General features: G+C 35.6%; 1 protein-coding gene across 1 annotated transcript in view; it reads right to left on the bottom strand.

Annotated features, from left to right (window-relative positions):
* RFX3 (regulatory factor X3) overlaps positions 1–14,080 on the bottom strand; it is a 188,215-nt gene that overhangs the window by 115,936 nt on the left and 58,199 nt on the right. The window contains exon 2 of the mRNA XM_052645026.1: positions 3,627–3,724. Coding sequence (XP_052500986.1) covers positions 3,627–3,724 — 98 coding nt within the window. The remainder of the gene's footprint in view (positions 1–3,626; positions 3,725–14,080) is intronic.

The following is a 14,080-nucleotide window of genomic DNA, read 5'->3' as shown; positions in this document are numbered from 1 at the left end:
CTTTGAATTATTTCTGCACTTAATGGGCCCTATAATTTTAAAGAGTCAACTTTTAGAGATGTTGTTTGTCTAACGTTTTGTGAATGAATGAATTCACTGATCTCATATTTACGCATATAGAAGACCCTAGTATCAGTGGTGGGATAGCTTTAAAAGGCACAAGGCAATATGCAGAATTCAGAAAAAAAATAACTAGAGAGCAAAACTGTATAGTAATAACTAATGTTTAGTGAGTGTTTTCAATTTCTCAGAAGCTATACAAAACACTTTGGATAAACTATCTCCATATTTCATAAACGAAGAGAGTGAAGCAGGCTGTGTTATCTTTTACAAAATCACACACTAGCAATCACCTATTCTACTTTGGGCCAATGATAAATGACTGTGATAGATACAACAAAGTTAATTTTCTCAACACCCATTCCAACTATCCTTTTCCTTTGCTGTCATCTACCATATAGACACAAAAGCTACAAACCTGCATTCCTAGATTCCTCTGCAGCTAATTACTTTGTTACACAGTTATGGCCAATGAGATATAAACAAAAAGGGAGGTAGGGGTTTCTGGGAAAGCCTGGGTGTGTGTACACACATATTTATATGTACATACGCATATACAATGTATCTTCTTTTTCCACCTTCTGTCTTCTTGTTGTCTGGAATACAGCTGTGATGGCTGTTACCAAAGCAGATTTACTACCATCCCAGCAAATCTTTGCCCTGACATCCCTGAGCTGCTAATGTCAGCAACAGACTGAGAGGAAGTACCGTTGTGGATGTTTCTAAATGCTCATTTCCTGTCATCTTTTGGTAGCTTAGCACTAAGCTGGCTCAGGTGGTCTGAGTTAATCTTAATGGAAGAACAGGCTGGGGGACCTGAACTTTAGAGGCAGCCACTCCTCCCTAGATAAGAAAGCCATGTTTTTTCTACTAAATAACCAGTTAATGTTCACTACCGCTACTCCCTAGAAATATGGAGCACTCTGTGAGGCCAGAGATCTACTGAAGCAATTTCCACGGTATTGTCCAGTCTTACTAGAGGTATCTGTTGTATGCCAGCTTGTAAGATCTCTTCAATAAGGCTTATTTTATATTTGCACACATAGTGCTAGTTACTTGTACAATATGCTAACTCTGGATGTTTTTGACAAAAATAAAAGCCCTAATTTGTTTAAATCGCTGTCATATTTTTTTGGTTTCTTAGCTGACTGGTTGCAGTAATAAACATAAGGTAAAATGTTATGGAATAGAGAGTGATAATGTAGCCCTCCAGTGGGGTCTGCTAAGGCATTACCTAGGATGTCTTTGAATTAGGAGAACAAACTAGGTAGAAAATGGTACTTGCTTAAACAAAGATAGAAAATATAATGACTTTACTCTGAGGTTCTGGAAGGAAATATGCTACAAACAAGGATGCAGCAACAATACAACTGAGTGACCTCCAGCAGTGTCCAGAAACCCATTTATCTTCCCTGATACCATAAAGGACCAAGTGGCAGGCATCCTCATTTTTTTTTTGGTCTAAATGCCAATAAGAGTTTAGATTTATGGTAGAGATTCCAAAAACAGGCTCCAGAATGTCCTGGCCTTATACAACAAAGAGGTAAAGAATATTCACAGTGTGTCTAATATATATAAAGTGTTATAGATTCACTAGAGTAACAGAAATGTGCTGATCCTTCATCATGTGCCCTTCACCTGCTGCTAAGTCACTTCAGTCACATCCGACTCTGTGCGACCCCACAGATAGCAGCCCACCAGGCTCTCCCATCCCCAGGATTCTCCAGGCAAGAACAATGGAGCGGGTTGCCATTTCCTTCTCCAATGCTTGAAAGTGAAAAGTGAAAGTGAAGTCGCTCAGCCCTTCACCTAAACTGATGTAAATAAAATAACAAAATGACAAAAATTCCCATTCAGGAAGAGTTCTTCTTAGTATGATAAATATATATAAGAATTCGTTGCACCATGGTGGAACTAAGAGTCTGGGTACATTGCTATTTTTACTGTACAGGGGACAAATAAGTTACCTGCAGAGGAGGGCCAAGGTTCACAACACAAAGGAGGATGTGACATGTCAGTCTACAAAGATATTGCTATACTGGGTGTAGTGGTTTGGGAACAGAAGAGAGAAGGAGAGAATGATATTCCAGCAGAGGAAACAAACCACGTGTCCAATAATACAGAGGCATGAAAGGGGAAACAAGTACAAAATTGGTTGTTCCTAGAACAGATGGAAGATGAAGCCAGGGAGATAAGAAGGGGGGGGGGGGGGGGGGGGGCGGGGACCAAGACAGACAGACACATTTTACTTTATAGCTAATATAGGTTCTAAAGGCAGTGGTATTGTAGGCAGATTCAGTGACCAAAAGCAATAAGAAAAAAAGAGACGAGTCAAGATCAATGAAGAACTTTCAGTTTTGTATCATCTATTGTAAACCAGGTCCTGTGCAAGCTGTTTTACATACTCTGCCTTAAATCCTCACAATAATCCAGTAACAGTAAGTTTATTATCCTCCCACTTTCCAGGAAAGAATAATAAAAGCACAGAATAGTTGAGTACCTTGACCATGATTATAAAACTAATAGAGAGTTAAACCAGGATTTTAAGATGTTTAGCTATGATAAGAATAAATGCACTTTCTACATACTACACACACTTCTGCCGCTAGATTTATTGCAGTGAAACAAAAACAAAAACCACACAAAAATCCCTGCTCCTCATGGAGCTTACAGGTTGGTGTCATGGGGGTCTATGAAATCACCCAAGGAAACACTAGGTGCAGTAAGAATTAAGAAAGCAGAGATTCTCAGCCTGGGGCAGAAGAGTCAATAAGAGAATCTGAATTCATTACAGACCGGGAGATCTAACAGATTGGAAATGAAAACCTGTGGGAAATGAAAACAAATGTGGTGACTTTTAACAGTTCTTAGTCCCTTTATTTATAATAACATCTTGAATCTCAAAGTGGCTGAAAAACTAATGAAAAAAATATACAAACTGACATTACTGCTGATGCAAAGGAGATAGAGTGAGAGTTGGGGAGGGAGGGGAAGTTCAGACAGGAAAATAAGATTTATTGAGTATCTGGCACTTTTACATAGAGTAGTTAAGTACCTCATTTAATAAACACACACACACACACACCCAAAAACCTCCTCCTAATCTACTAATACAGTAGATTTATATTACTTTATAGAAGACACACAAAAATTCACCTTATGGATAAAAACAAAAAGCATGGATTTTAGAAGGTATTATTATGATACAGAAATCACCAACAAGGGGGTATGTTTTTCTCAACCAAGAGAAAATCATTCATGGGTACAACAATTTAAAATTTTAAAATATTCTACTGGGGTAGAAATTTTAAAATATTTTAAAAATATTCTACTGGGGTAGAAATTTCAAAATATTAAAAAAATATTCTACTAAGGAAAATGAGCACATATTTTAAACAAACATAAACAAGGCTCAAAACATCAGCTTAAGTTCAACAATGTTACTCTGGTTAAAAAAAAAAAAACTGTGAAAGCCAGGAAAGAACTTGGGATGAGCGGAAGGTGTCAGGAAGCGCATCCCTCTCTCTGAATGGGGGAGTGAAGACGGCTCCCCCACATGGACTTACATGGCTCCATTGGCGTAGACAGTGTCACTCCCCTCCACGTACTGCACCTGAGCTGGATAGACGTGCTGCACCTGCTGCACCGTCTGTACCTGCTGCACCTGGAAAGCAAACACGAGGGCCTGATGAGAGGTGCCTGTGACAGAACGAAGGCGCAGTGCCCGATCTACTGCGAAGGGTTTCTAGGGTACTGATAAACCCAAGAACGTTTCATAGTGAAAACCATTAGGTTCATGCTAATTTCAGCATAAGTACATGCTGGGTCCAAAGGTCCAAATCAAATGTAGCATTTATGCTGAATAAATTCTGTAACATTCTTGCAAGTATGCATGTATATACACACTTCAAGCATTTAGAGTGAAATTCTGAAAGCTTTGCACTTATTTTGATGGTTGACGCAATTCTCTTCAACCTGGCTTGTGAATGCTACATTTATTTTTTAATTAAAAAATTCACAGTGGAAAAGTTCAAATACTTATATGTAGAAAAAAATACTATAATAAACCCCATGTACTCATCATCCAACATAAAAAACTGTCACCAGATCTTCCTCTTCAGCCTCTCACAGGATTATTTAAAAACAAGTGTAGAACTTACAGCATTTTACTGGGAATATTTCATTTTTTCTTAAGAGAAAAGAGCTACTGTTAACATGAATACAATACTAACATCATAAATAAAACATTAACAGTTCCTTAATATCATATAAAACCCTATGTTTGTTCAAATGTCTCTAATTATTCCAATGTTTTCTTAAAAGTCAGCTTGCTCAAATCAGATCCAAGCAAGGTCTACCCGTCACATTTGGTTGCTATTTCCTTTCTTTCTCTTTTAGTCTCTAACAGTTTCCCATCCTTTTTATATTTGACTGTTAGTTATTCGTGACTGAAAAAACTAGATCAGTTATCTACTAGAATTTCTAGAACGCTAAATTTGCCTAATAGCATCCCTGAAATGTTGCTTGATAAATTCCTCTATCTTCTATACTTCCTACAAATGAATAGTTAGATCAGGGACCCTGATTAGATTCAATTTTGAAAAAGCTGTGTACTATTGTATCATATAAGTTGCCACTGAACAGCTGGTTGTCTCTCATTCTGCAGTATTATTTGATCAAGAGCTTCAGGTGTTGTCAGCTGGTTTCACTGGTTACAATGTTTCCTATCCATGTTTACTTGAGGATATCACTAGTCATTGATGATCTTTTTCCATAGCAATTACTTTAATTAATAAAAGGCTTCAAACTTGTGGTAATCTGATTCTGCTATTCTCTCTTTATTTATGAATAGAATTCTATAAAAGAATTCTTATTAATATTTGATTACTCTGAATTAAGGTTTGTACAGGAAGAATAGAATAAATGCATGATTTCACTATTTATCGGTACTCAGAATAATGATTTTATTCCCTTAGCTCCCTCCCCAAGGTGACCAGTGTTGCTTTCAGTTTGACCTTGCTTGTATCCCTTAAGATTTTTAGCTTTTGAACATATTTTATATATATATATATATTTTTTTTTTTTAACAGAGCAATAGTTTTTTTCCCTACAACTGTCCCACCTTTGACTAATGGTAGTGCCTTCATGGGGGCTTTCCTGGTGGCTCTGTCAGTAAAGAATCCACAATGCGGGAGACCTGGGTTTGATCCCTGGGTTGGGAAGATCCCCTAGATGAGGGCATGGCAAACCACTCCAGTATTCTTGCCTGGAGAATCCCCATGGACAGAGAAGCCTGGCAGGCTACAGTCCATGGGGTCGCAAAGATCTGGACACAACTAACCGACTAAGCACAGCACATACACACAGCAGTGCCTTCATGACCACAGTATCTTTCTTAATTCTCACATCTGTCCTAGACCTGAAATCAACCATTTTTTAAAAACCCCTGGGTCTTCTGTTTTAGTTGTAATATAAATATGTAGAAACTGCTTGGGAAAGCAATTTACCAACAGGCAAACAATTTGACACCTTTGTGATTTCTTCTACAGAAATATTCATCATATGAAGAGTTGCTGTACAATATTATTTTTAAAAATACAGCTTATAAGAACAATAAGAAGGAAAAACCTTCATGACTGCAAAAGTGGAGTAATTAAATATAGAAGATCATTCTATAGAATATATGGTTGATAATAAAAGAATGTGAAGTGAAGTCGCTCAGTCGTGTCTGACTCTGCAAACCCATGGACTGCAGCCTCCCACGCTCCTCCATCCATGGGATTTTCCAGGCAAGAGTACTGGAGTGGGTTGCCATTTCCTTCTCCAGGGTATCTTCCTGACTCAGGGATTGAACCCGGGTCTCCTGCATTGCAGGCAGACACTTTATCCTCTAAGCCACCAGGGAAGCGCAATATAAGAATAAATTAAGATTAATATATACTATATTAGTAGGATCTCTAAGACATATTCTAAGTGAAAATGTTGCTGAAAACTACTTAACAATGCGTGCTCAGTCACTAAGTTGTGTCCAACTTTTTGCAACCCCATGAACTGTAGCCCACCAGGCTCCTCTCTCCATGGATTTTCCAGGCAAGAACACTGGAGTGACTTGTCATTTCCTTCTCCAGAGGCTTACAATGTAACTTGATTTACGTATATATGTGCATATATGGGCACATGTGCATACAAATGTGCTTAAATGTATAAACGAATATAGAAGAATGCACACTGAATTTCTAAACATGGTTACTTTCCTGAGTGACATTAAATGAGATGGGAGAGAAGAAATGACTAACATCCTTTATGAATTCACAACTGTATTTTATATATCTCAATATATGAAAGGACTTCCACTTCTGGCCACGATGGAGTAAATACTACTGGAAATGCCCTCCTCCTGTAGACAAGTAGAAAAGTAGACAAAATGTGTAAAACAGTATTTTCAGTCATTCAACAAAAAGGCATCATGCGATTCTGTTCCTTAACAGAAGGAAAACAAACACAGTGAACCCTTTGATGATCTTGGAGACCAGGATGCAGAATATAGAGCAGGAATGGAAAAGAAAGCAGAGCATCGTGACCTAACTGAGGTGAGGAGATACTGAATTTGGGGAAGGCTGAGTCACCTGAAATTTGAGGACAGTATCAGAAAGGAAGTTAAGTAGAGAAACAGATCCAGAAATGTTCGTAGAGATCCCCTTGATGCCGATTACTAAGCTCCACATGTGCAGGGACACAGAGATGTTCAAGTTCTGACCATCCATAGTGTCACGACCTTATTGAACAGCTAGGACATTCTGTAGAAACACCAGAGGGCAGAGCCATAGTATTGATAAGAGGACTAAACTATGTCTAGAATAAAACTACTCTGCATGCGTGCTAAGTTGCTTCAGTCGTGTCTGACTCTACAACCCTACTGACCATAGCCTACCAGGCTTCTGTGTCCATGGGATTCTCCAGGGAAGAATACTGGAGTGGGTCGCCATGCCCTCCTCCAGGGGATCTTCTTGACCTAGGGATTGAACCTGCACCTCCTATGTCTCAAAAACTACTTTATGTCCATCCTAACAAATCTAAAAGAAAAGCCTTGATAATATCCACAAGTAACTGCCTATATGGAACTAAATTTAACATTTGTAAAGGAAGATATCAAAAATCCAGACATATAAAACCATAAGAATCACAGTGTCTAGCATTCAAAAAAAAAATAATTATGACATATGAAGAAGCAGGAAAATGTGATCGCTAATGAGGAAGAAAATCAATCAACAGAAACAAATCTAGAAATCAAAGATATGAAGTGGCAGAGAGACGTTAAAACAACTATTCTAAACAGCCTTGAGATTTAAAGGAAAATGCAAACATGGTAAGAAAGAAAGAAGCTATAATGAACTGAGTCAAGTTTGTGGAGTTGAAAAATACGGTATCTGAAGTGAAAAATTTGCTCAATGGAATTGAGAGATTACATAATGCAGAAGAAAAGATAAGTTAAGATGAAAACTCAGCAATAAAAACTATTTGCAGACCAGGAAAAAAGAAATAATGAAGAACAGAGAAAAATAGAAAAATATCAAGTAGTCTAAACAATGTAACTATAGTCCCCATAGAGGAAGAACAGAAAATATATTTGAAGGAAGAGTGGTATAAACTTACAATTTTATTAAAACTATAAACACAGATCTAAGAAGCTCAATATATAAGTCAATGTATAGACAAATGAAAACCACAGTAAAGTGCATTATAATTAAAAAGTGCTAAAGGAGAAAAATTCCTACGCAGATAGAAAACAGATACATCGTATACAAGGCAACAGGTATTAAAATGACTGAAAACTTCCCAGTCAAAAAATAAAAGCCTAAGATAATCAAATAGCATGTATTTAATGCAGTGAGAGAAAAACTTCAATCAAGAACCCCATAACCAGTGAAATATTCTTCAAAAATAAAGAGAAAATCCTTTCTTTGATCAAAACTTAAGATCATTCATTCTGCTCTAGCAGACCTCCAGTGAAGGGAACCACAAAAGAGAGTTTTGGACTAAAGGAAAACAATTTCAGACGGAAAATGGGACTTACACAAGAAATGAGGAGCACTAGATGGTAAATCTGTAGGTGAGGTAATTTTGATTATTTTCTCATCTTTTAATTTCTATAAAAGATAACTGTCTGTAAAGAGTAAAAATAACAATATGTATATAAGAGGGCTTATCACATATGCAGAAATAAAATGTAAGTATGACAAAAATAGCACAAAAGAAATTATACTCAGTTTAAATCTTGATTGTCATGATGGGTAAAAATGTAAACTCTAACTATATACTCTCCACCAGGACACATTTTAAATATACAAAGACAGGTTAAAAATAAAAGGATATAAAAAGACAGCTTTGGCAAACACCAATCACAAGAAAGAGTGGCTATGTTAACATCAGTCAGAGTAGACTTCAAGACAACCAATACTACCAAAGAAAAAGATGGACATTTAATAAAAAATTATCAAGAATAAATAATACATCCTATATGTCTTTGCATCTAAGAACAGTTTCAAAATAACATGAAGCAAAAACTGAAAGAATTGAATGTTAACCAGTTTCCTTTGTGGAGGCCAATATGGAATGGTTGCAAATTCAGTTAATTTGGAAATAGGAGAACTCATTTTAGGTCTTTATGCTGACGCTTGCTGTTTATACATTGGGAGAGTCAATTCACTTAACTAATAATTTTGTGTGTGTGTAAAGAAAAACTATACCTACTCTGTCAAAGAGAATTGTGAGAATCTAAAACTACTAAATAAAAACAGAAAGCATGTCATAGGCATATATGATAATAATACATTTTGAATAATGAAACATTATTAAATACTTTGAAATAAGAATCTTGTCTTCTACATCTGTGTAATTTTCATCTTTATATTCCACTTGGTTTCAGCCATAAACATGTACAATAAATGTTCATCAAGAGTTCCTTCAAATCATGAAATTCTATAATTAAAGTAGAAATGAAACTCAAAGTGTCATGAATCTTGGAAAAGAATTTTGAGTAGATGCTGGCTAACTCATCTAAGACATCAATACATAAATATGGCTCTTGATTACATTGAGACTTAACTGTACAGAGTAAAAATAGAGTATAATTCTTTGCATTATCTACCAAGTTAAAGAACTGATGAAGTAAATAAAAGACCTACTTACTTAATAGAAAATAGAAAAACACTAAAAATAATTAATTATAGCATATATTGGAGATAACACAATTTTCCTTATTATCCAGACTAATCATTACAAACTAGGCTGAAGAGGCCTTGAAACAAATTAGTGATGAGAAATGGAATTGCCTACAGTTTGATAAAGTATTTCTTCAAGGTATAATGACAGTGCAGGAAGTAAGAGGAGTAAAGAGCAGAAAAAGAAAGGAGAAAGGAAAAATAACTACCTTATGTTTGTACGTCTCATTTCACCAATGAAAAATTGAGGTCCTTTTAATTTTTAGTTGACTGTCTTTCCTTTGTGGGGGAGGGGAAAGTGGAGCTATATCATTGGTAGAGGTCACTGGAGAGGCACAGAAATGCTCCCTTCCTATCTCAAAATTATTCAGATCTAGGAAGAGAGATATATCTACAAAATAACTCTATTGAGACTTATAAATCCAGTCACAGGATGGAAATGCACATGTAGAGCCTTCTGTATATTTTGATACATTTCCCCAAACCCAACACCTTTATACTATATATATTGCACAATAATTAAATAACATCCTGTACCTAGCAAAGGAAATGCTCAGTGAATATTTGTGCAGTTTATAATATCTTCTAAATGTGGACACATATTCATTTTTTAAAAAAACACCAAGAAATGCTCATGATTCCAAAGTGAATTGATGTGATTACTTTTAATGCCCTTTAATGTGTCATTAAAGACCAAAGGTAAAATTTTAAAAGGAAGTTGCATGCTATTTTCTTTTTCCTAAAGTAATTAACTGTGATCTTAAATTTGTTCAAATATTATTTTACACCATCTTTTTGTTAAATATTAATTTCTGTTCAAATATTTACTAAATTGCTACCTTTTCTAAGTTCATTTTCTATTTTATTTGCCAATTGCAGTGCAGGAACTGTTTAGGTTAGCAATGCTGAAAGAAAGGAAAACTAGCATCCTGTAGGCATCTTATTACTATTCCCAGTAAAAGTATTTTCTATCCATCTCTGTGAAATCTATAAACTGTCACATTTTACTGCCTACCCTACCAAAGTCCTCAGGGGAAAGGAGAATGATTGAAAAAACCCTACAGGAAGTTAATTTTCTCTTAACTTTATTGTATTTCCAAGAAAAATTCTCAGAAGTGTTTCCAAAGAGGATGAACAAATAATTTTCACCACTTGAATTTTAATAAACAACAAATTGGTAAAAATATGAACTGAAAAGAGATAGAATTAACAGAAATAAACCAACAATTTCTACAATTAATTGTTTATTTAATAAAAATGACCTTGGGTTAATTTTTAAAAGGCTACATAATACATATCAGAATGTTGGTGGGAATGAAGTCAAACCATAACATTCTGTACAAGAAATTCATTCATTTTTGTCAACTGAAGGGAAAAAAATCCTCCAAATATAAATATATGTAACAATGTATATACATTTATACACTAGATGAATTAAACAACTTAATAAATACTCTTACTAATATACACTTAAATGGAAGTACCTTATTACTATTCAAATGTAGTATGACAAATGCCTTTCCTTATTTTACTGCATTTTTATAATTCTTATTTTTATAAAAAGAAGTGAATACCAAAACAAACTACATACAACAGGAAAATGTGCTGGTTCAACAGAATCAATTAGTATATTTTGAGGACAAATTTATACAATATGTTGTTTTGGATGTGCTACAAGAAAAAAAAATGAATCACACTTCAGAACAGTAATCCTTTTCAACAGTAAATGAAATCATTTATAATTGTTAAGCTTATTAGTCAGTTAAGAATAACACTAGTCTCTGTAAAATGTCTTTATTATGTCAAGACATTCATTGCCTTTCTTGTATATAAAACCATTCCTTACACATGTGGCTGGCATAAAACGTCTAACTTTAGTACTGAGAACTGTCAAAAACTGCAATAAGATGACTTTAATAAACCCGCAAGAGATATGAAAGAGCTCTCAGAAGATTAAAAACGGGATATTAGAACAGCTACATTAGAGACTGCTATGTGACTGACCAAAAGTGAGGCAGAAAGAGAAAGATCAACACTGGAACAGCTATTCATAAAAGGGCAGAGGGGAAGTAAGACATCCAGAGTAGCAGCAGAGAGTTAATTAGAAAAACCACCTTGTGAGAAAACAGAAAGAACTAATTCAATAATTCTGGACGAGAAAAACTGTAGGGAATTGAAGGGACTGTGGAAAGACAGTCAAAAAGTTCAGTGACTACAGCATTAGGGCTGCCTCAAAAAGATGCAGCAACAACAACAAAGGATTGTACGGGGAATTTCTTTAGAAGCACGGTTATGGGAACAGAAATCAAAACCCGAAAACCACTGTTTTCAGTCTTGGTTAAAATTAAAAAGTAATCATATATTACAGAGGTGTTTAATAAATCTTGCTGAGAAAGAATCCCACAAATATTATGAAGGTTCAAAGTTCATTTGCAGGTACCAGATGGTTATACGTTTTGATCACAAGATCATGGTGAACAAAAAGCATGGTTAAGTGACAGAACAGGTTAAAAAATTACTACTAAAATATTCTCCTTATGTTTGCTGAAAACAAGAAGTTTCCCTAGATCTTTATTGTTAATTTACCAAGTTCTTCCTGGGATATTCAATGATGACTATAAAATTCCTGTTTTATCTTCTAAGACTGGTAGCCCTCCACTTCAAAGAATGTGATGAACATGAACTGTTGGAAAATAAGATATTGTTTATTTAAATGACAGAGTTCGTTTTATGCAGAAAATGGAATCTGTTCATTTACATTGTGAAATTTAAATAGGACTCTCACCTAAAAACTATGTAGCACTTTGTTTTTTTTCAGAAACACTCAGATTTTTTGGATATACTTCTCTTATAGCAGACTCTACGTAAATAAAAGACGCTTCTAGCACATTCAGATCCAACAAACATTATGAAGCCTGCTTCATCAATAGGACTAGAGGTAAACAAATGTATAGGAACTATTTACTAAAATTATATGATTGGTACAGACAACTAAAGGTTATTATAAAAATTACTGTTATACTTGGACTTCAAATAGAGTCATATGAAAGCTAATAATACAGTGGTAAGTAAGGTCCTGGCTCACTTTCTCATACTTCTGACCACATGAAAATGAGTCAATAGGGAGTGAATTATTTCAATAAATCACCCCCACTGCCTACCATCTATCTTCCCCCAAAATACCTAGTTAGCTTCAAAGAACGGAAGTTCCCTGGTAAAGGTGAAGCAAGTTCCTGAAGACAAGAGTGAAAGTGTTTCTGGGAGGAGGGATGTGACCAAGAGAAGATTTAGCTTATAAGGATTTCTCAATAACAAATTTGATAGATATTTCCTAAAATATATAAACCTACTTTTGTGAATCAAAAAAAAAAAAAAAGTAACAACTACTTCCTACAAGTGAGGAACACTTTCTGTCATGATTACAACACTAAACATTTTCCTTGGGGCCCAGTAGGACAGACCAATAAGATCCTACTAAACTAAGTAATAATTTCTAGGGGAAGAAATTTAGTAAATAACACTCTGGTGACCTGATGGGGCAAATGAGCTCAGTATACCAATCTCACTGCCATATTAGAAGAAGACTTTGGAATGGGAGGCTACTTCAGTCTTTCTAGTAAAAGGTCAATCTACTATAGAATCTATAGAAACTTAGAATATCAATAAATGTAAGCAGCACATCAGAAAATCTAACTCTGCACAAAATACACTTCACAACTCGAGACTCACCATTAGAATATGCATTTTGAATGTATTCCATGGTGAGATCCCATAGGCGCAAACTCACATGTGCACCCAGTGTCTGCGGCAATAAAGTATGTCTACAAGATAGGACAGATGTTGATTCCCAGTGGGTGGAGTACATGAAATTAACAGAATGAATAATTAAACTTAAGTGTCAGCAGACAAAGCACTGTAACCTAAAAAAGCAGAATTCCTTAGTTCTATATGACTGTTAAACTAGCACTGAAACTATTAGTAGTGACATGCAGTATTATTTCATTGGTTCCTCACAATTATTCTAAGATGAATTAAAGATGGCAGGCATTTTTGCCCCCATTTTATAAATGGTAATATAAGTACAACATATAGTGACAACCGAAAGATATGGTGACAGGTAGCAGTCATTTGATTATGAATCCAATCTTAGAATTCTTTCTAAAATACCAGTGTTTCTGCAAATATGGGATTAATAATACTAGTGATACAGAGGCAAAATAATAAATGACTATAAAACAAATGCTAAGAATTTATTCCATTTTCAATGATTTTTGATGTATCCTGATATGTCAAGGAAAAGGTCTCAGTCTTTTGATTCAGTTGCTCATCATGTCTGACTCTTTGCAACTCAACGGACTGCAGCATGCCAGGCCTCCCTGTCTGTCACCAACTCCCAGACTTTACTCAAACTCACGTCCAACGAGTTGGTGATGCCATCCCACCGTCTCATCCTCTGTCATCCTCTTCTCCTGCCTCCTTCAGTTTTTCCCAGCATCAGGGTCATTTCATATAAGTCAGTTCTTCACATCAAGTGGCCAGAGTATTGGAGCTTCAGCTTCAACATCAGTCCTTCCAATGAATATTCAGGACTGACTTCCTTTAGGATGACCGGTTGGATCTCCTTGAGTCCAAGGAACTCTAAAGAGTCTTCTCCAACACCACATTTGAAAAGCATCAATTCTTTGGTGTTCAGCTTTCTTTATAGTCCAACTCTCACATCCAGACGTGACGACTGGGAAAAGCAGAGCCTTGACTAGACGGACCTTTGTTGGCAAGGTAATGTCCCTGTTTTTTAATAT

The sequence above is a fragment of the Budorcas taxicolor genome, chromosome 8 (assembly GCF_023091745.1).
Source record: "Budorcas taxicolor isolate Tak-1 chromosome 8, Takin1.1, whole genome shotgun sequence".
NCBI lineage: Eukaryota > Metazoa > Chordata > Mammalia > Artiodactyla > Bovidae > Budorcas > Budorcas taxicolor.
The sequence above is the reverse complement of the archived record's forward strand: the minus strand, read 5'-3'. Positions and strand labels throughout refer to the sequence as shown.